Source organism: Phyllostomus hastatus, unplaced genomic scaffold (assembly GCF_019186645.2).
Source record: "Phyllostomus hastatus isolate PE091 unplaced genomic scaffold, TTU_PhHast_1.1 phas_contig_16, whole genome shotgun sequence".
Taxonomy (NCBI): domain Eukaryota; kingdom Metazoa; phylum Chordata; class Mammalia; order Chiroptera; family Phyllostomidae; genus Phyllostomus; species Phyllostomus hastatus.
The window spans coordinates 21,383,778-21,403,683 of record NW_025333643.1 but is presented as its reverse complement, the minus strand read 5'-3'; the positions used below and the strand labels follow the sequence as shown (position 1 = coordinate 21,403,683).

The window sequence follows — 19,906 nt, the reverse complement described above, 5'->3', positions numbered from 1 at the left end:
TATTTTTGTTTTACTCTCCTTGTGTTTGGGGTCAAGCTCACAAAAAAAAAACCCTCTGAGACCAAGGTCCATAAGTTTAGTGCCTATGTAAGTTTTCTTCTATGAATTTTATTGTTTCAGGTCTTATATTCAAGTCTTTAATGCACTTTGAGTTAATTTTTTATGTATGATGACAGCAGTCTACAGGGGGCTAATATCCAAAATATGTAAAGAATTCATACATCTCAAAAACAATAACAAAAACCTCCAAACAAACCAATTTAAAAAGGACCTGAACCTGGCTGGCGTAGCTCAGTGGATTGGGCACGGGCTGTGAACCAAAGTGTCGCAGGTTCGATTCCCAGTCAGGGTACATGCCTGGGTTGCAGGCCATGACCCCCAGCAACCGCTGTTGCTGTTGATGTTTCTCTCTCTCTTTCTCCCTCCCTCCCTTCCCTCTCTAAAAAAATAAATAAATAAATAAAAATCTTTAAAAATAAATAAATAAATAAAAAGGACCTGAACAGACGATTTCCCAAGAAGACATACAGATGGCCAACAGGTACATGAAAACATGCTCTACTTCACTAGCTTTAAGGAAAATACAAATCAAAACCACAAGATACCACCACACACCTCTTGGAATGGCTATTATCAATAAAACAAGGAATAAGTGTTAGAGAGAATGTAGAGAAAAGGGAACCCTTATACACTGCTGGTGGGAATGTAAATTGGTGCAGCCTCTACAGAAAACAATATGGAGGTTTCTAAAAAAATTAAGAATAGAACTACCATGTGACTCAGCAATCCCTCTTCTGGGTATCCACCTGAAAAACTTGAAAAACATTTATTCTTAAAGATATATGTACTGCTATGTTCACTGCAGCATTATTCACAATAATCAAGACATGGAAACAATCTAAGTGTCTTTAACTGATGACTGGTTAAAGATAAGTACATATATACAATGGAATACTACTCAGCCATAAAAAGATAAAATATTGCCATTTGCAACAGCATGGATCTTGAGAGTATCATACTAAGTAAAATAAGTCAGATGGAAAAGTATAAGACATGATTCCATTCATATGTGGGATATAAAACAAAAAGTAACAAATGAACAAACAAAACAAACTCACAGATACAGACAGCCGTATGGTGGCTTTTAAAGGGGAAAAGGTTGGGGAGGATGAGGAGAGTAAAGGGGTCAAATATGTGGTGACAGAGGAGACTGGACTTTGGGTGGTGAGCACACAATGGAATACACAGATAACATATTGTAGAATTTTATACCTCAAATATATATGCAATTAACCAATGTCACCCCAATAAATTTAGTTTTAAAAATACACTAGGGTCATTCACCCACATGGCAAGAAAAGATAACAGTTTCTCCCCACATCTAGTCTGCAAACATGAAACCAGATCAGAAATGACGCTGCTCAAGGTCACAGAGTTCTGCCACAGCCAATTCCCTGTTGGTGTTTCACTTACCAGAATCCTGTGGGACCCATGAGCTTATCTACCCTAAAAACCGCCCACTGCTGACCAATCAGGAAACTATTCACTTTAATGCTGGCCCAGGGTCTGCCCTTTGCCGTGGTGTGTGTTTTCCCTTTCTGTGAAAATAAATGACTTTGCTTCAAATCTCCTTCCTGCTGTTTTCAGTGGTGTTCTGCAAACAAGTCACTTGTGATGTTATCTCTCATATATCCATTGACCAGATTATCTCTCCCTAGTGACTAATGTCAATCATCATTCCCCTGGGATCCAATTTTCATGAAAATTCAGCCAAAAAAGTTTTCTACTTAACCTTCAGTATTATTCAATTCCATTAAAACCTGGGAGAAGAAAATGAACTACAAACCATCCCTCTGTTAATTCCAGGTGACCTCAGAAAACTCTGTTTCTTTCAGGGCAAACTTTTGTGATGGGCTAACGTATAATAGAAACCACTTTCCCCCTGAACTCAGGTATTTCTACGTTCCTATTTCCAAGACCAACCTCCAGACTGCATGTGTGTGTATAATAAAGAAGTCATTTTATCACAGTTGAACCAACGTAAAAAGGTTATATTTATTCAACAAATATTTCCTGAGCACCTACTGTGTGCCAACCTGTTCCAGGTGCCAAGGAGAAAATATGAAATATCAGTGAAACAGCTAAGATGTTATCATGAAATACTATGCATTAGAAAAAGGAGTTAGAGAGCCAAAAAGAATTATACATAGAAGACAATTGCAGCAATTCTCTAGGTAATTTTAGCTACCCTCTCCCAAACCAAACCTGCAACACTTCTGCTCATTTATTCATTATATGTGGTAATAATTAAGAACTTGACCTAAGTTGCTGAAACAGAAGTTAAATTATGTCCCTCACTTACTTGTTGGGGGACACTTGTCAAATTATTTCACATAGCTAGACAATGATATCTTTATCTGTAAAATGAATTACTAATATCACCTGCTCACAGAACTGCTGCAAGAATTAAATTTAATGCTTATGTTAGCACATAGTTTGGAATATGGAAAGTACTAGATAAAAATTGATTATTATAATCTTTATTATTCAAACACAATACCTTAACCTTGAATTATTTAGACAGTTATCTCAATTATTATATTCATTTCTTATTATTTCAAACATCTTTCTAAGACTCTTTGAGACTTGTGTATAGAGGCAGGATAATACACTTAAGAAAGGATTAATAGACTGACAGAAGATGAGAACTTCAGAATCCCAGCCTCGTGGTCACCTCTGGAGGTCACCAAGAGCTGCTTTGTATTTTCTTTCTTAGCAGCTCTTGTGGAATGATTAGGTTGTATCAGGAGCAATTTTAAACAACAGTAAACAAAAGTTCATCCTTTAAAACCAAATCCTAGAAAGTAAGCTAAAGGGAGAATAAACAAAGGAAGCTTCTGTCCCTATATATAATTAGCTTCTCTTTATCAGGAGTGGTTTAAATTAAAATATAGGAAAATTATTTAATGAGAAATATTGAAAAGTGGTATTTTTAATCCTCTATAAACTTTATTTTTTAGTTGAAGTGCAATTGACATGTAACATTATATTAGTTTCAATGATATAAATACAATGATTGGATATTTGTATATATTGTGAAATGGTCACCACAGTAAGTCTAGCTAACATTCACTGATTTCACTCATATGTGGAATCTAATGAACAAACTGAACTAACAAGAAAAATTGGACAGACTCATAGATGGAGAGCAGGATGGCAGCTAGTGCAGGGGAGGGAGGGTTTTGGGGGTGCAGAAATTGAGCAAAAAAGAAAAAGGATTCATGGACATGGACAACAATGTGGTGAGTGCTGAGGGTTGTGGGGCATAACAGTACTAAAAGCTAACAAAAAATACAATAAAGGTAAAAATCATATGACATCATTTATATGTGGAACCTAAAGATCAAAATAAACAAAATTTTAAAAATAACAGAGTTATAAATTTTTATTTCTTGTGATGAGAACTTTTAAGATTTACTCTCTTAGTAACTTTCAAAACTACACTACAGTATTATCAACTATAGCAAGGGTGTCCAACCCATGGCAGGCCTCATGCAGAACTTTTTTGCTTATCTGTGGTGGTGGATATCACAAAAATTATGCACAGATCTTTTTTTTTCTCCTCAGTTTTCATTAGTGCTTGTGTATTTAATGTGTCACCCAAGAAAACTCTTCTTCTGGTGTAGCCCAGAGACACCAAAAAGTTGGACATAGTGACCAAGCTATACTTTACATCCCCAGGACTTACCTTATAACTGGAACTTTGTACCCTTTGACCATCTTCACCCAGTCCCCTCACCTCCCACACACACCTCAGGCAACCACCTATCATTCTCTGTATCTATGAGTTCGTATTTTTATTTTTTAGATTCCATATAAGTAAGATCACATGGTATCTACTTGTGTATGACTTATGTCAGTTGGCATAATGCCCTCAAGGGTCCATCCATGTTGTCACAGATGGCAAATTTCCTTGTTTTGGATGGTGGAATAATATTTAATTACAGATTCATATTCCACATTTCGTTATCCACTTATGCACTGAAGAACACTTAGATTAATCCATGTCTTTGCTATTTTAAATAATGCTGCAATGAACACAGGGGTGCAGGTATCTTTTCAAGTTAGTGTTTCCATTTCCTTTGGGTAAATACCTAGAAGTGGAATTACTTGATTGTATGGTAGTTCTACCTTTAATTTTTTGCAAAACTTCACAGTTAACATATCCTTGCTAACACTTATTTCTCATCTTTTTTGATAAAAGCTATTCTAACAGGTGTGAGGTGATATCTCATTGTGGTTTTGATTTGCATTTCCCTGGAGTTCGCTATCTCTATGTCTTTGGAGGGGAAAACATTTATTCAGAACTTTTCATTTTTTAAATCAGATTGTTTGTTTTTTACTATTGAGTTATATGAGTTCTTTATATATTTTGGATATTAACCCCTTATATGATATATGTGATGGGCAAATATTTTCTCCCATTCCATAGGTTGTCTTTTCATTTTGTTGCTGGTTTCTTTTGCTGTACAAAAGCTTGCCAGTTTGATGTAGTCCCACTTGTTTATTTTTGCTTTTGTTGCCTTTGCTTTTGGTGTCAAATTCAAAGTATTATCACCAAGAACACTGTCAAGGAAATCACCACCTATTTTTCTTCTAAGAGTTTTATTTTAGGTCTTGTGTTCAACTCATTAAACCATTTTGAGCCAATTTTGTATATGATGTAAGGAAGTGATTCAGTTTCATTCTTTTGCATGTGTGTGGCTGTTCAGTTTTTCCAACACCAATTTTTAAAGAGACTGTCCCTTCCCCATTATATATTCTTGGCTCCTTTGTCATAAATAAATTGGCCATGTATGCATAGGTTTATTTCTGGGCTCTTTATTCTGTTTCATTCACCTATGTGTCTCTAAAATTGCTAAATATCTTAGTAATTTTATAGTGCTAGTTCTAGAATACTTTCCATAAGAATCAACTAATGGTTTGATTTCTTGATATTTTTCTGTTCCTTGCTAAACTTTGAGCAATTCCCACATGCTGTGACTGTGAGGAATTTTATTACATACTGACAAGAAAGGTCATGTATTACATGAAGTGTATTTTGGTGAATTATTTTGAAAGTTTAAGAAAAAGACTTAACTGTCATCCCTTAAAGATTCTCTTACGGTGTACTATGCAGATGTTACTATTTTACCATCTTCATACACCATTGTACATATCCACTATAAATTCCAGGAATACAGGTGAACAATGTCGATAGCAGTCCATCTGGATTAGCAACTTCTTTAACATATTTCGGTCTTACCAAGTTATTTTTCCTCCTACCAGGAAAAATATATTCATTAATATTTACAGAATAGTGGACACCTCTAGCATACTGCTATTTGGTTCCTGGTATTGGCAAACTTAAGTATTTTCAACCTTCAGTGTCAACTGTAATCAACAGTAAGCTCTGGCTCTGGAAAACCTGGGAAAATATACACTAGTCATATCTTTTATAAAGATGGTAATTTCTTTTCTGTTGAAATTAGCATAACCTATCTTCCTGAGGACTGGTAAAAGGAAAAGTACTTTTGAACCATCCTGGATTAAACAATTTACACTCGTGCGCACACTCAGATACTGGTATCCTGCCTCCCTGAATTAATTTCTGACTTGAAATTTGCATCCAAGGACAGAGGTAAATGTACGCTGAAGAGTCAGCTTTTTGCAGCCCCAAACATATCTGGCAGAAAGCAAGCGGAAGTGACCGAGAAATCCCTCTTAGAACTGGTGCTTTCCCCTCTGGGGCCAAGACTGTCCTTTCGCACTCGCCTCCCCCTCTCCTCCCAGTATCTCTAAACCCCTGGGAGGTCAGAGGCGCCAAAGTCCCCGCCCCCTCTCGGTGGCAAAAGTGGTTCTTAACCTTTTTTGGGTCGAGACCTACAGAAAACTGTGGGCCCTCTCAGAATGGGGACAGAGCCTAGGGGACAAAGCACAGTTTGAAAGCTTTGCGAAACTTTAAGGAGACCAACGACGTGAAACACACCTTAAACTACAAGATTAGGAACGCCATGCATGAAACTTCCGACTTGGGGAAATTAGATGACAAATCTCGTCCTTAGTGAGACAAAGTGGAAAGGCAGGCGCTCCTGCACTTGGTCACTTTCACTTGTAAGAAACCAAAAGAAGGGATTAGACGGGGCGGGGGGCGCGGGGTGGGGGGTTAGAGAAGAGGAAGAAGACTTGCAAAAAGATGGGAACAGAGAGAAATAAAGAGAAAGGGAAAGATAAATATGGGAAATTAAAGGGGACCAGTGGGAGGAGGAGTAGATACCACGGAGGGGGTGGGGTTGAGGGAGGCCGACTCAGAGAAGCCTACTGACGGAGCGAGGAGGAGAAAGAGGAGATTCCTCCAGCACAGAGGAGACGAGAGACAGAGAGACCCCGAAAGCTAGACTGTGAGCCCCAGGAAAGAGAGACCGTACTGTGCTCTCCCTCTTCAGGACAGGGAGTCTCAGAAAAGCTCTTCTCCCCGAGGTGGCGAGGACCGCAACCCGCTGCCCCCGGCGCTCCCGGTGCTTCGGGCCCCCGCTTCTTGAAGCTGGAGGCTGGCCCGGAGTCCCGCTCGGACCGGACAAGCAGGGGGACGCGGTCTGGAAGGAGGCGGTCCGCACTCACTTCGCTTTCTCCTCCCCTCTTCTCCTAGAGGCGGGCACCCGGGGTATTTGAGCGGCTGAGGACCCGCGGCCCCCCCGCCTCCGCCCCCCATTCAAGAAGCAGCTCCGCTATCCCCGCCAGCACAGGGCGCCCGCCGCGCCTCGGAGCGCACGATCCGCGCTTTCTCCTACACGTTCCCCGGACATTATGCGGCCGAGCAGCCGAGCCCCAGTCCTCCTTCTACTGCTACTCCTCCGGCTCCTCCTGCGGCCTGAGCGGCTCAGCTCTCGGCAGGCGGCGGCGTTGCTCAGCCGAGCGCAGACAGGACCCTCCCGGCGAGACCTCGGCGATTCCTAAAGTTCAAACTTGGCAGCGAGCGCCAGTCTCCGCGCGCTCTACGGGGCTGCTGCCTCGCGTCGCAGCCGCAGCCAAAGAGGGCAGGAGGGAGGAGGGGGGTGGGAGCAGCGGGGGAGGGGTGAGGAGCACCATGCAGTTTGTATCCTGGGCCACACTGCTAACGCTCCTGGTGCGGGACCTGGTCGAGATGGCTAGCCCTGACGCCGCGGCGGCCGTGCGCAAGGACAGGCTACACCCGAGGCAAGGTAACGAGGCTCCAGACCCCGGGACCCCTGTACCCCTGTCGCCACCTTCTAGCCTCCACTCCCGGGAGCGGGCACCCCGCAGCGGAAGCCCCTTTCCTTTTCCTAGAAAGAATTATTTTCCGTTTTGCAGCCTCTTCCTTCTTTAGGTCATTCCCAGCCAATTTCTAGAGAGTGACACTGTGAAAGTAACTTATCCCCCACACCCTTTGCTTTTAGCCTGATTGTTCCCCTTCCCAACTCCCGTGCCCCTAACTAGCGTAACTTAGTAATTGGAGGCAACGTCTAGCGGCCGGCGTGTTTTATTTTATTCAGGATATTTGCCAGAACCTGAAATTACCATGTATATTTTGACTTGTTCATTTTCTGGCTCCTACCAAATATTTATCTACTAAAGATAAAGGGATTGATTAAAATGGAATGAAGACCCCTCTGGAAAATAGGAAGAAGCCCTCACCTTTATTTTAAAACTTGTGGAAAACTGAATTACTGGCTTATATGTTTCTGCTTCTCTTTGCAGTGAAATTATTAGAGACGCTGAACGAATACGAAATTGCGTCTCCCATCCGAGTGAACGCTCTCGGAGAACCCTTTCCCACGAACGTGCACTTCAAAAGAAGGCGACGGAGCATTAACTCTGCCTCTGACCCCTGGCCTGCCTTCGCCTCCTCCTCTTCCTCCTCCTCTACCTCCTCCCAGGCGCATTACCGCCTCTCTGCCTTCGGCCAGCAGTTTCTATTTAACCTCACAGCCCATGCCGGATTTATCGCTCCACTGTTCACTGTCACCCTCCTCGGGACGCCCGAGGAGAACCAGACCAAGTTTTATTCCGAGGAAGAAGCAGAACTCAAACATTGTTTCTACAAAGGCCATGTCAATACCAAGTCCGAGCACACGGCGGTCATCAGCCTCTGCTCAGGAATGGTGAGTGGGCGCGCGCCCCTCCCCTCCCCTTACCCGCTTTTGAAGACTTAATTGCTTTTTAGCCTAAGACTCTCACTCACTGCGGCGAGTCTCTCCTCTGGCATTAAGTAGGAGCTGGAAGCTGGTTTGCGTCCAGCGCTTTGGATGGCTATCCCAAAGCTTGCGCTTATACTGGAGGCTCAGGAGCGCTCGAGGGGATTCTGGATTTGGGGAGCTTTCTAGGGTCCTAAACGGGCTGAGCTGCGCTTTGCGTAACACCGGGTGGCGGCTTGGAATTGGTATACAAACTTGGAGAGTTTGAAGCAAACTCGGCGCCCAGGAGCTGCTGAGTGCAGGGAGGACACGAGTCCTCATTGTGCGTCTTGAATTGGGAGTGTGGGCTGAGGATCCCCACGCTTGGGTCTGGGGAGTTCCTTCTGTGTGTCGTGGAGGGCGGTGCGTAATCTAGAGTCCTCGAGTACTCTTCTGGCCTTTTTTCACGAGCCAGGAACCCTGAAACTGAACAGGATTGGCAGGGAACAGTACCAGTCCCGGGAAGGGAAGGGTGGGCCCAGCGCACCAGGGGCGGGGAAGAGGGCGGAGCCTTCTCCGGCCGGGGAATTCGGGTGGAAACTTGGGTGTGGCGCAGTCTGATTCTGCACCCTGCTGGCGGTGTGACTCGGAGAAGTAGATATGGTGGGAGAGAGTCTGGAGAGGCTGACCCAACGGTATTTTGGGGCTTTTATCACCCATTGGGGTTTCCTGAGAATCGGAAGAGGGAGCCTGAGGGACACTTTTCTCTTGAAAGGGAGGGCGAGAGGGCGGGGCGGCCACCTCCCAACGCTACAAATACAGACTAAGCAGCGGATCCAAGCTGGTACCCTGATCCCCTTCTTACCGCCGCCCCGACTTGCCCTCCAGGAGTTCCTACTCGGCATCTGCCCTTCCCCCCCCCCCCCCGTGACATCCGAGAACCCGCAGTAAGATTCTGGTCCCAGTGATTGTAGCGTTGACTTTCTCAAGCGACGTGCGTTGCTGCGACGCGCGTGTGACGCAGAAACTTTCCCGCTTACGCTCTCCTAGCGCAAGGCGCCTAGGTGATGCGTTAGTCTCTCCCAAAGCACCCACACTACCCACTGCCACCTTTTAAAGTGGGAGCATGGATACTTACCCAGGGTGCTCGGCTGGCCCCTCCGCGCGCTGCTGTTCCTGGGGCCAGAGATCCCCGACTGGATGTCGCATCCATCCCCATCACTCCAAGGAGTGGTCGGGTGGGGAGCTAGGAAAGCCAAAAGACTGGAAGCGGGAAGGTTTAGCTTGCCGGGACGCGGGCAGTGGGATGAGCCCGTTTAACCCCAGCAGAGAGCCTGGCGCCGTAGCACGTAGTCTCGATTGTTTGGGGGTGGACGATACAGCAGTTCGGAGGAGGCGGTGGGGGGTGTTGCGGTGAGTCATCGCTGCCTCAAGACCTAGGTAGGACCGGAACCCAGGAATCCTCTTGTTCTTCAAAAGGTAACGGCCAGCCGGGTTGGACGTAAGTCAGGCGCCAGTACCAAAAGCATCACAGTGACTGTAGATCCCACGTCTGTAACAATTTCAGAACCTAACGGTTAGAGCTGCGTCTGTAAGTCAAGTTTGTAAACAGCCTTTACTCCTCCCCCGCCCCGCCTCCACACCCCGCTGAGTGGCCCCGGCAGTTGAATGAATATTTTACTGCGTAGGAACTCAATTTCTATTGGCAATTTTAGGCAGTAATTCGCACGTGGAATGGCGAGTGGTAACTCTGAGGGAATGAGGCCCAGGCATCAGAAACGATGGCTAGTGTCTGCAACCCTATTTATACCGTATTTAATTTGCAATCTGCCTCTTTGGGGGTGGGCCGTTTAACATACACTTAAATATATGCACGCTTCAGTAATTAATCTAGCCCCAAACCCTTGCCCCTTTGTCTTCCTTCCGGAATTTATCCCCCGCCCCCCGGCCCAAGACTTCCCCTTACCATTTTTTGTATCAGTAGAATTGTTAAGCTCGTGTTGTTCCCTCCCAGGAAATGTGCTAGAAAATCTTTCACTCTCCAGACTAAGCCGTGCTGTATCCCCTCCCCCACCATACACACACACCTCACCGGTAAAGTATGTTTCCCTGAATTCCATCTCAGAAGTGTCTCACGTTTTCCGAGCTACCCTAACCCAGTTTTAGCCTTCTTTACTTCTCTCCTGCTGTCTCATTAAGACTTATGTCTAAAAAATATTTCCATCTGGTTTTCTTCCAGTCTTTTTTCTCTTATTTCTGCCAGTAACAGATTAATGATGACGGGGTGCAAAATCACATCACTACCCTGTTCACTGTCTCTGCATAGCTCCTCACTGCCCAGTGAACAGCTATAAACTCCATCTGGTACATCAAACCTTTTACAATATACCTCCTCACCCCTCTCACATCCAGATGTCCAGGGGAATCTCTCAAGCTTCCTCCACAAGTCCTGTATTTCAGGCAGTCTGCTTTTGCTTCTTTTTCTGAATTAACTCCCATCCTAATCCTACCTCATTGCCGTTGGGCCTTTGGATTTCTTTGCTCATCTCACCCAGCATCGCATGCTCTAATTATGTCTTTCTTTTGAAGTGGAACTTACATATCTTCTTTTCCAGAAAATCTCTTCCTGGTCTTGTAGACTGCTATTATGTCTTCCTCTCCAACTTCATAGACACTTATCTGTATTTCTCCTATGGTTCTTAGTATGCTTGCCTTTGTATTATGGTTCTTGGTACTGTGTGTTCTGTCCCTTTCACCTTGGCAGCAGGATCAACATCAATTCATTTCTTTCCTGTATTGGAGCTTTATATATTGTAGGTACACAGTCTCTATGCTTGAATAAATGTTTGCCATGACCAAGAAAGGATTATTCTTTGATCAAGCAGCTATTTGTGGATCAGCAAGAAAATTAATTTGGCACCATATGGATACCATGTATTGAACTCTTATGTGCTTTGCCCTATGATGAGTACTTTACATCTGTATTATCTCATACAAAATCCTTACAACAACCCAATCCTCAAATAACTCATTTTACAGATTGGGACACTGAGGCTCTGAGAGTTAGAGACTTGCTCAAAGCCTCACAGCTCCTAAGCAGCAGAACTGGGGCTGCCACTCAGCCTCTCTGACCCATGCTCTTAATCATTCAGAGCGTGAATCTATATTCCTAAAGAGAATTTCAGGGGCTTGTTTGTTTGTTTGTTTGTTTAGTGTTTTGTTTCGTTTTGTTCAGGCACCAGAGTAAAGTCAGGATACCTGAGTTCTAGACTCAGCACTGGCACTATTCAGATGCTTCTGTACCACCAAAAAGGAACTTTGGACAAGTCACTTCCTCCCTCTGGGCCTCAGTTTCATTTTTTAGCAGAGGTGCCAGATCCATACCAGATGGACTCCCAGCTTCTTTCCCAGTATTTATAGCCTGTCTCTAGTAGGTTTTACATATGGTAGTATGTATCCTGTACTGTGTTCAGAGTATACCAGAGTTGTGTATTGAAACAGAGAGAGCTGCCTGGATGATGTTAAATTTGTTAAATCATTTTTCTATTCTGCTGCTCTGTTGCTTAGTCTCACCACACCACAGTTGTCCCCTCATTGAGTCAGCGGCTCATATATCATGTGGGGAACCTTCTTTAAAATAAGATTCTAGACCTTACCCCTAAAAGTTACTAATTTGCAGATGAAAGACAATGCCCCAAATCTGAATTTTTAGAAAACATCCCAGGCAATTTTGCCACTTAACTGGGTTTGGGAACCAGTGTCTTAACTTAGTGCTTCATAAACTTTATCATAAGAAGACCATGGAGTCCTCATTAAAATTCTCACTCCTGGGTGCTATTCTGAGATTTTTGATTCAGTAGGTCAGATTTGGGGTGGAGCGTGATTATTTGAATTTCAAACAAATTTCCAGATGATGCTAATGACCTTTAAGGACAGTCATTCCTCTTGTATCCAGGGGAAGGTTAAAGGCCTCTGCTTTGCTCTTCTTTTTTTCCCCCCTCTTCTTCTTCATCTTTTTTCAGTGCAGGAAAAGGAACAATGAAGGATAAGAGAAGGGCTTGGTTTCTCCCTTTAAACATTGCATGACATGGGGAACTTCTGTGCTCTTGTAATGTTTGGTTTGGGTGGTTCAACCTTGAGACCTCATGCATCATTTGCAAAACTTGCTGGTATGTAGGAAGGAAAGGAGAAAGGATTACCTCTTTCAAGGTGCTTAGAATGATTGGCAAACACAAATTGTATGCTAGTGGTCAGAAGCTAACACCACAACAGCAAAAGCCACTAATGTGTTCTAAGCCCTTACAAGTTGTCACTTTGCTAAGCACTTTAAGTGCATTATCTCACTTAATCTGCAGGATAACCCATTGTAGTGAGTATTTTTATCCCTAATTGATGAACAAGGAAGCATTTAAAGAAGTTGCCCAAAGTGGGTGGGTGAGTGGCAGTGCTGGGACCAGAAACTAGGGAAGCCCAACTCCAAAGGCTTTTGCTGAATCACTCCTTATTGCAAAGGGAAGGGCTGGTGAGAGACTCATGTGCTAGAGTCACAGGTGGCACAACCATGAGTGCCTTGTGGTCAACATGTACTTCCTGAACCTGAATTCATGATATGGCTTCCAAGGGTCAAGTTTTCCCTTGGAGCTCAAACCTGTCTTTAAGTTTCCAGGCTGTCTTCACACAAAGAAACACTCTCTTTCAAAAAGTTTATAGAAGGGAATATGTGATTAGAATTTCAGCACCAAGGAAGTGTGTCTCCGAGATAGATTTGGATAGCAGGTGCAATAGTGTAGAATTAAATCAAGGATAAGGTACCAGTGTGGCAGAGAATAAAAATAAACTGCTTCTCCAAATGTGTCACAGCATTTTAGGTTTAAGCAGCCCTCATGACAAAGGGATTGGGTAAAATGGCACCATCTCCACTTTGAAATGTTTCATTGTTTATTAAATCAACCTCTCCTCTCCTCTTTTGCAGATGGGCACATTCCGGTCCCATGATGGGGATTATTTTATTGAACCACTACTGTCCACTGATGAACAAGAAAATGAAGAGGAACAAAACAAACCCCATGTGATCTATAGGAGCAGCACCCCACACATGGAATCCTCGACAGGAGGGCATGTGTGTGCCACCTCAGGTATTTGCTTCTTGCTTCAGCAGAGATCCCACCTCTGTGAGATGGATTAATTGTCATGCTACAAAGCACTACCATTTACATTGTCTTTTATTTGATATTCAAGTGAGGTAGGTATATCTCCATTGTACTGATGTGAAAGCTAAAGAGAGTGTTAGCAACACTCTCTTGTGGTTGCACAGCTAATAAGTGTCAAGACCAGGATTCAAACTCAGATAGCAGTGACTCCCAGCCCACTATGGACAGAGTTGTCTCTTTTGTTGAAGTTGCTAATTTTTATGATTAAGCTTTAATAATGTTCTAGGCTATTATAGCCATATATGCAGTTAACGATTGTTTATGTTTCTTTTTTATTTACTTATGTTTTTACCATGTAAAGTTACAAAACAGTCTTACAAATGGAACTCATAAAACTTCTATGTGTTTCTTGGAATTTTTCCTGTCCGCTTCAGGTTAGCTCATGTTCTGTGGCTTCAGGAAATATGGGGTGGAAGTCTGTGTTGCACAGTCAGGTTTCTATCAGATGTGTCTATGCCTACAGCTAGATTTCCTTCCATCCTAGCCAGATTTGTTGAGGCTTTATGCTGACAATATTTGGCCATTGCCAAGGATGTGTCTGTCATTCTGGGCACCCACTAAAGCTTATGCTTATCCGTGTTACCCAGTCTGTAGTTTTGAAAAAAACCCTTCACTGTCCTTTAAGCCTGGTTACTTTCTCTGTGATGATAGCTTATGATTAGAAATCAACCCTCAATTTATTGTCTATATATATATGTGTGTGTGTGTGTGTGTGTGTGTGTGTGTATTTAATTCTTGGACTTTCCATTTCTACAAATTTATCTTTACCCCATTTTCTATTTTTAAAACTTGCTTTTCTGAATTAAATAACTTCTCAGGGTCTTTCTGGCCTCTCTAAATAAGATAAAAATTTAAGACCAATAGCTAGTTTCCTAAAATGCTTCCCAAACAGTCACTTGTTTCATCTCATCTCTGTGTCACATTCTTCCACTATGACAGTGGAGTGTCCTAATCCCTCCTGGATTTATTATTTCTAAAGTGAATGATTGAACAAAAGAACATTGGTTGTCTATAACCTGGAGTAGTCAAGTCATAGGGAGTAGCATCGTAGGACATAGCACTGTGGGACTTTTGGCTTTATCCCATCCAATGCCCTATTCTTACTACCAGGGCTGGGTGGACTCTAACTGAAATACTCTGTCTGTTAGACTGTTTAAAGAGCCAAGGGGTGGGAAAGGGAGGATGAATGAGGAGGGTACTTAGAAACAATAGTCACAGCAGCTTGCATGGTGCCAAGACTGCCAGCTGCTAGCAAGTTCAACGGGAAAATATTTATCATACTTTTTTGACCTTGCTGATAAGAATGTTGACATTTGCTTCTTGACTTCCCAAATCTGAATTATCAAGTGCATATTTTATGCATGTGTATAAATATATATATGTGTGTGTGTGCATATATATATACACACATATACACATATATAACATGTGATAGAAAGGAAATATATGATTCCTTCCTTTCTGGCTTACTGATATATGTTCCAAAGATACTTAAATAATATTTTCATTGATCAGTTTGTTGACCAGTGGTACTTTGTGACATTCTTCTGTCCTGAAGTGGCAGAAAACCAACATTTTTTAAAAACTACCATTTATTACTATTTTCTACTGGTTTTGGGCAAAGCACTCTACCCACACAACTTCACTTAATCCTTACCAAAGCCTGTAGGGTGGGTAGCATTCTTAACCTCCATCGGACCTGGTAAAGGAGCTGAGGCTTTCAGATATGAACAACTTACAATCTCACAGCTAGACCATAACGAACACCCATGTTTGCCTGCCTTGTTCCATGATTCGTTTTCTCTGTGCAGGTGTGGTGTGTGTGCATGTGTGTACATGTGTGTGTGAAAGAGAGAGAGAAGAGAGAGAGAGAATAATATTCAAAATATCCTCAAGGTTTTTAAAAAAATTAATTACTCAAGTCAATGGACATTTGGTTGATTTTTTGGGGCTAGAAGACAAGTCATTCTCAAAACTTGTTAAAACACAAAGGAAAGAGAATCTGAAAAGGTGAAGATTGAGGACAGCAGAAGATACCTTGCTTTTTCAAAAAAGCTTATTTGGGCTCTGGTCATTATTGGTATTGGGGCCTTTAAGTGCCACATTCCAAATCACCACTACCAATTTTTCCTTTTCATTCTGATTTTGGCTTATTAGTGACTAGTGTTGTATGCCCTTCCTCCATCCAGTGGCTTTGATTGGCTCTTGCAAAGGTTGCTGCTGGAGTCTGCTACTTTGGTTTGTCTCCTCCGGCTGCTCCTGCATCCCTTCTCTCAGCTCAGATGCAGGAGGCTCACAATACCTGGAAAGAACTTTGAAACATGACACAGTTCACCAGTAGCCATTAGAGGGATGAAGCAGCAGGTCATAGAAACCTCTGAAACCAGGTAGCCTTTGCACAGGGAGTGAAATAGGTGAGGGTGAAGGGGGTGTGGAGAAAACACTCAGTCCAGAGAGGAAAGCATCTTCTCTGTAAATATCAATCCATTTATCCATTCAGCTTTAGATCTTCCCACCCTGCACTCCAAGAGCAGTGAGTGACTGGTAACCCAGGGTAAATTTTAGAAGTACCCTCTGAGCCTCATACAGATGCAGATTTTTTTTATTGTTGTTCTTTACAGTTGTCCCAGTTTCCCCTCACTGCTTTCTCCTGCCCTGCCTGTCCCCACATCCCCACCACAGTCAATCCCCACCTGATGTCCATGTTCTTTAAACAAACAAAACCTCTCTACTAGACTAGAGAGATGGAGAAAGAATCATTGGGTTTAGTAAGTGCTCCAAGTGATTCAGAAGTTCAGCTAAAGAAGAGTCCCTGCTGAAGCTGGTTTTAGGATACTAACCACTGTCCATAGCTTGTTGTTTGCTTTGCCCTGGACTTGGCTTTCTCCATTATTGTTTTCTGTGTCATCTCTTCTCACAGGATGATAGACTATTTGAGCTGGAGGAAACCTTAGCAGTCAGCTCTAGGCCACCATGCTAACTGAATGAACAAACCATGCTATAAATGAACAAACTGTAGTCCTAGGATGTTAGGTTATATATTTCCAGGAGTGATAATCTATATATTCAATATCAACCCATTAGAACTTAAGATAACTCAATCCTTGGAACAGACCCTGGGGGACCCTGCTGAGCTGTGTGTAACCCTTTAGTTGCTGGATCCGGGGAGTCTACCCAGGACAGGGCAGTGTGGCTCTTACCTCCTGCCTACAGATGGGACATAAGTCATGCTCATTTCTGATTCTTCACATATATCTAATTTTCAAAGCAAGATTCTGAGATAACATGTTAAAATGACATGTATAGAAAAAATCTTATAAAGTGAAAAAACTTCATGGGCTTAGAAAGACATCTACAACTTAATTTACTCATTCCTGTGTGCATTTACTCATTTAGCCGTAAAGTATTTATGGAGTAACTCCTCTGTGCCATGAGGATAAAACCGTAAAACCTGGAATTATCTTTATGCAAGTTATTTATTATGTGACCTCAAGCACATTTAGAGCATAAAGGAAGAATAACATATACCTTTTAAGGGACTAGTCAGGACTAAGTGAGTATGAAATAATGAAGGCTCCCAGAACAGTGTTTAGAGACAGTAAACAATCACTGAATGGCAGATTTTTAAAAAATGATTATGAAAGTAGAAATTAAAACACTATTGCAAGGGAAGAAAAACTCAAAATATCAAAACCCAAAGATAACCAGGTGATTAAGCTTAGACTTTCTTGGTAACATGGTCACAAAGGGCTTATGGGACTTGGCCAAGGTCACCCTGCTAGCCAGTGGTGAGGCTGAGAGCCCCTTCTGTCTGCTTGCTTTCTCTACACATAATACTGCATTTAAAGATTTTATTTCTTGAAAGTTTCTCTTGGCCCAGTGGCTGCCCTTCTGTGCTGTCTCTGTTTTGCCATCATTGGATGTGTGTGTGTGTGTGTGTGTGTGTGCATTTGGGCCACTTGAATGTATCTGCATTTATTTGCGATTTTCATCCTGTTTGTAAGTTTCTCAGGATTCAGGATGGCATGTGGGGAGTTTTTTTTCTTTTCCATGGTGTCCCCTGTGACTACAGGGTCCCATAAACAATGGGTCCCCAGTAGAGTTCATTGAGCCCTCTTCTTGCCCTGCACACTAGGGTGGCCAAGTGTCAGGCCCATGGGATCCATTCAGGAGAGTTTGTTGTTTTTGTAAGCCACTTTCGCCCATCCCTGTCACATTGCATTTCCAGATGAAACCCCAAGTTCTATCACACAGACACTCTCTATTTGACCCTGAGTTTTGCACAAGGGAATTTAGTTGTTCTTATCAGTGAGATAGATGTGCTCAGTAGGTAAGGGAGAGAAAAGCAGAGGAGTAGGCCAACAGAAAAAAAAGTTATTTTGTTTGCCTGGGCATAAAAGACAGTGTTTTTCTGTTACTAAAATACCTCTCTCACCCTCCCATCTCAGCAAGGTCTGCTGTTTATTGTTTCTTAAGGCATTTAGGAATTATATACTGATTGACCCATTAATGCCACTTCTTTTTTTAAAGATTTTAGTTATTTATTTTTAGAGAAAGAGGAAGGGAAGGAGAAAAAGAGGGGCAGAAACATCTATGTGTAGTTCCCCTTGTGCACCTCCTACTGGGGACCTGGCCTGCAACCCAGGTATGTGCCTGACTGAGAATCGAACCAGTGATTTTTTGGTTTGCAGGCCCACTTTCAATCCACTGAGCTACACCAGCCAGGGCACATTAATGCCACTTCTAAGGAAATAACTGGACAATTGTGTAAAAATATTTATGGGAGAATACTCAATACAGTATTGTTTATTATAAAAAATGCTGGAAACAACATAATGCCCATCAGTATGGGGATATATCAATAATTTATAGGTGTGCATTGGGTGGATTCCTATGCAGTCATTAAAAACGATGACATAGATGTATGTTAACAGAGAAATATGTGTATTTAGTGAATGGGCAGTGATGATTTAATGTATATGGTATGATCTCATTTTTAAAAAAATAAGTGTGTGTAGATGGATGTGTGTAAAGAAAAACATCTGAAGCAATATGCATGAAAATGTTAATAGGATTATTTTTGGTTGGCAGGAACATAGGCAACCTTTACCTCTATATTTTATATTCTTATATTCTTGCCATGGTTCTGTAATATTTTCATAATTACCAAACGTAGTTTAAAGAGGAATGGGGGTAGTGGCATATAGTTATTTTGTAGCCCCGTGGCACTTGTCACCAGGGACCAGTAGCCAGGCCAAGATCCCATGGTTTGCTTCTTTCTTTTTTCAGGGGGAAAGGGGGATGAGATAGTTTCAATACCACACAGATAAAAATCCTGCTTTTAGCTACTTCTTTGGAATCCTGGGCCTGATCAAAGCTGAGGGTTCCCCTAAACCCATTTAAATTAGGCCTGTGCCTATTCAACTGACCTTGGGGATCAATGGTTGAGTCTCCATTAGGGACTGGGGACTCTGTCCATCACCTCCATTAAAATGCACTGTCACTTCTTGGTTGGGATCCCAAGGATATGATCATAAAACCTGAAAAATATAAGGTGATAATTAAAGTCATCATTTGTTGGACTCATATTATGTGCATATAGGATCTCTGTGCTATACACATTCTATACATTATCATATGTAATCTGCTCATCAACACTATAGGGTAGGTATTATTATTCTTATTTTACAGTTGAAAAAAATTACAACTCAGGAAGGTGCTAATAGGAAGTCCTAGGAGCAATTTGTCCTAGTAGGAAGTAGGGCTGACTTGAGCCCAAATCTGATTCCAATACGTGACACTGGATGACAAATTACCTAGAAAACACAAATGGAAGAAGCTGCCATCTAAAAAATCCTTTTTTACTTAAGATTTCGGAACATCTTTTTTGACCTTCATCTAATCTAATTTCTAAATGATACAATGGCTAACATTTGTTGAGCTTGAATTATGTGGCAGACACTATCCTACATGCTTTAATGGATTAGGTGTTTTAATCCTTACCTCATCCTCGGCTTTGCACTTGAGAAAACAGAGATACAGAGAAGTCCCTGAAGTTGACTTACCCAAGGTCACAAAACTCATAAACACACCCTTTTGTCCTGATCCCATTAGAGGGTTTTTCTCCTGCTGCTTTGTTGATTTGATTGTATTCACATATGAAATACTTTTTCCAGTGGGATTCTTTACAAGTCTTCCTAGAATTTGATTTGATTTGTGGAGGGCTTCCTGGTGCCCGGAATTCCCACCAAAGGCTAATGACTCACTGCAGCCTTGTGTCTCCAGCATGCCTCTGTTGGCGTGAATACTTGTTACACATTAACCTCTGGGATCCATTAATAATTTAGCATAGATTAGATGATTAGATTAGCTGCCTGGAGAGTGGAGCCCAAATGGAGTGAGAGACAGAGCGAAGGAGCAGACAGACCTCTGAGGGGGCTTTAAGTAAACAATTCTGAAACAGCTCGAGGCTTCCAGGCAGTAACAGAAGCTTTGGCCCACCTCACGGTCCTTCTGGGCTCA

General features: G+C 42.5%; 1 protein-coding gene across 1 annotated transcript in view; it reads left to right on the top strand.

Annotated features, from left to right (window-relative positions):
- Positions 1-7,109: 7,109 nt before the first annotated feature.
- The window catches only part of ADAMTS9 (ADAM metallopeptidase with thrombospondin type 1 motif 9), a 165,864-nt gene continuing 153,067 nt past the window's right edge, over positions 7,110-19,906 (top strand). Inside the window, exons 1-3 of the mRNA XM_045832055.1 lie at positions 7,110-7,241; positions 7,759-8,162; positions 13,147-13,309. Of these exons, the coding sequence (XP_045688011.1) occupies positions 7,127-7,241; positions 7,759-8,162; positions 13,147-13,309 (682 nt within the window). The 5' untranslated portion in view covers positions 7,110-7,126. The remainder of the gene's footprint in view (positions 7,242-7,758; positions 8,163-13,146; positions 13,310-19,906) is intronic.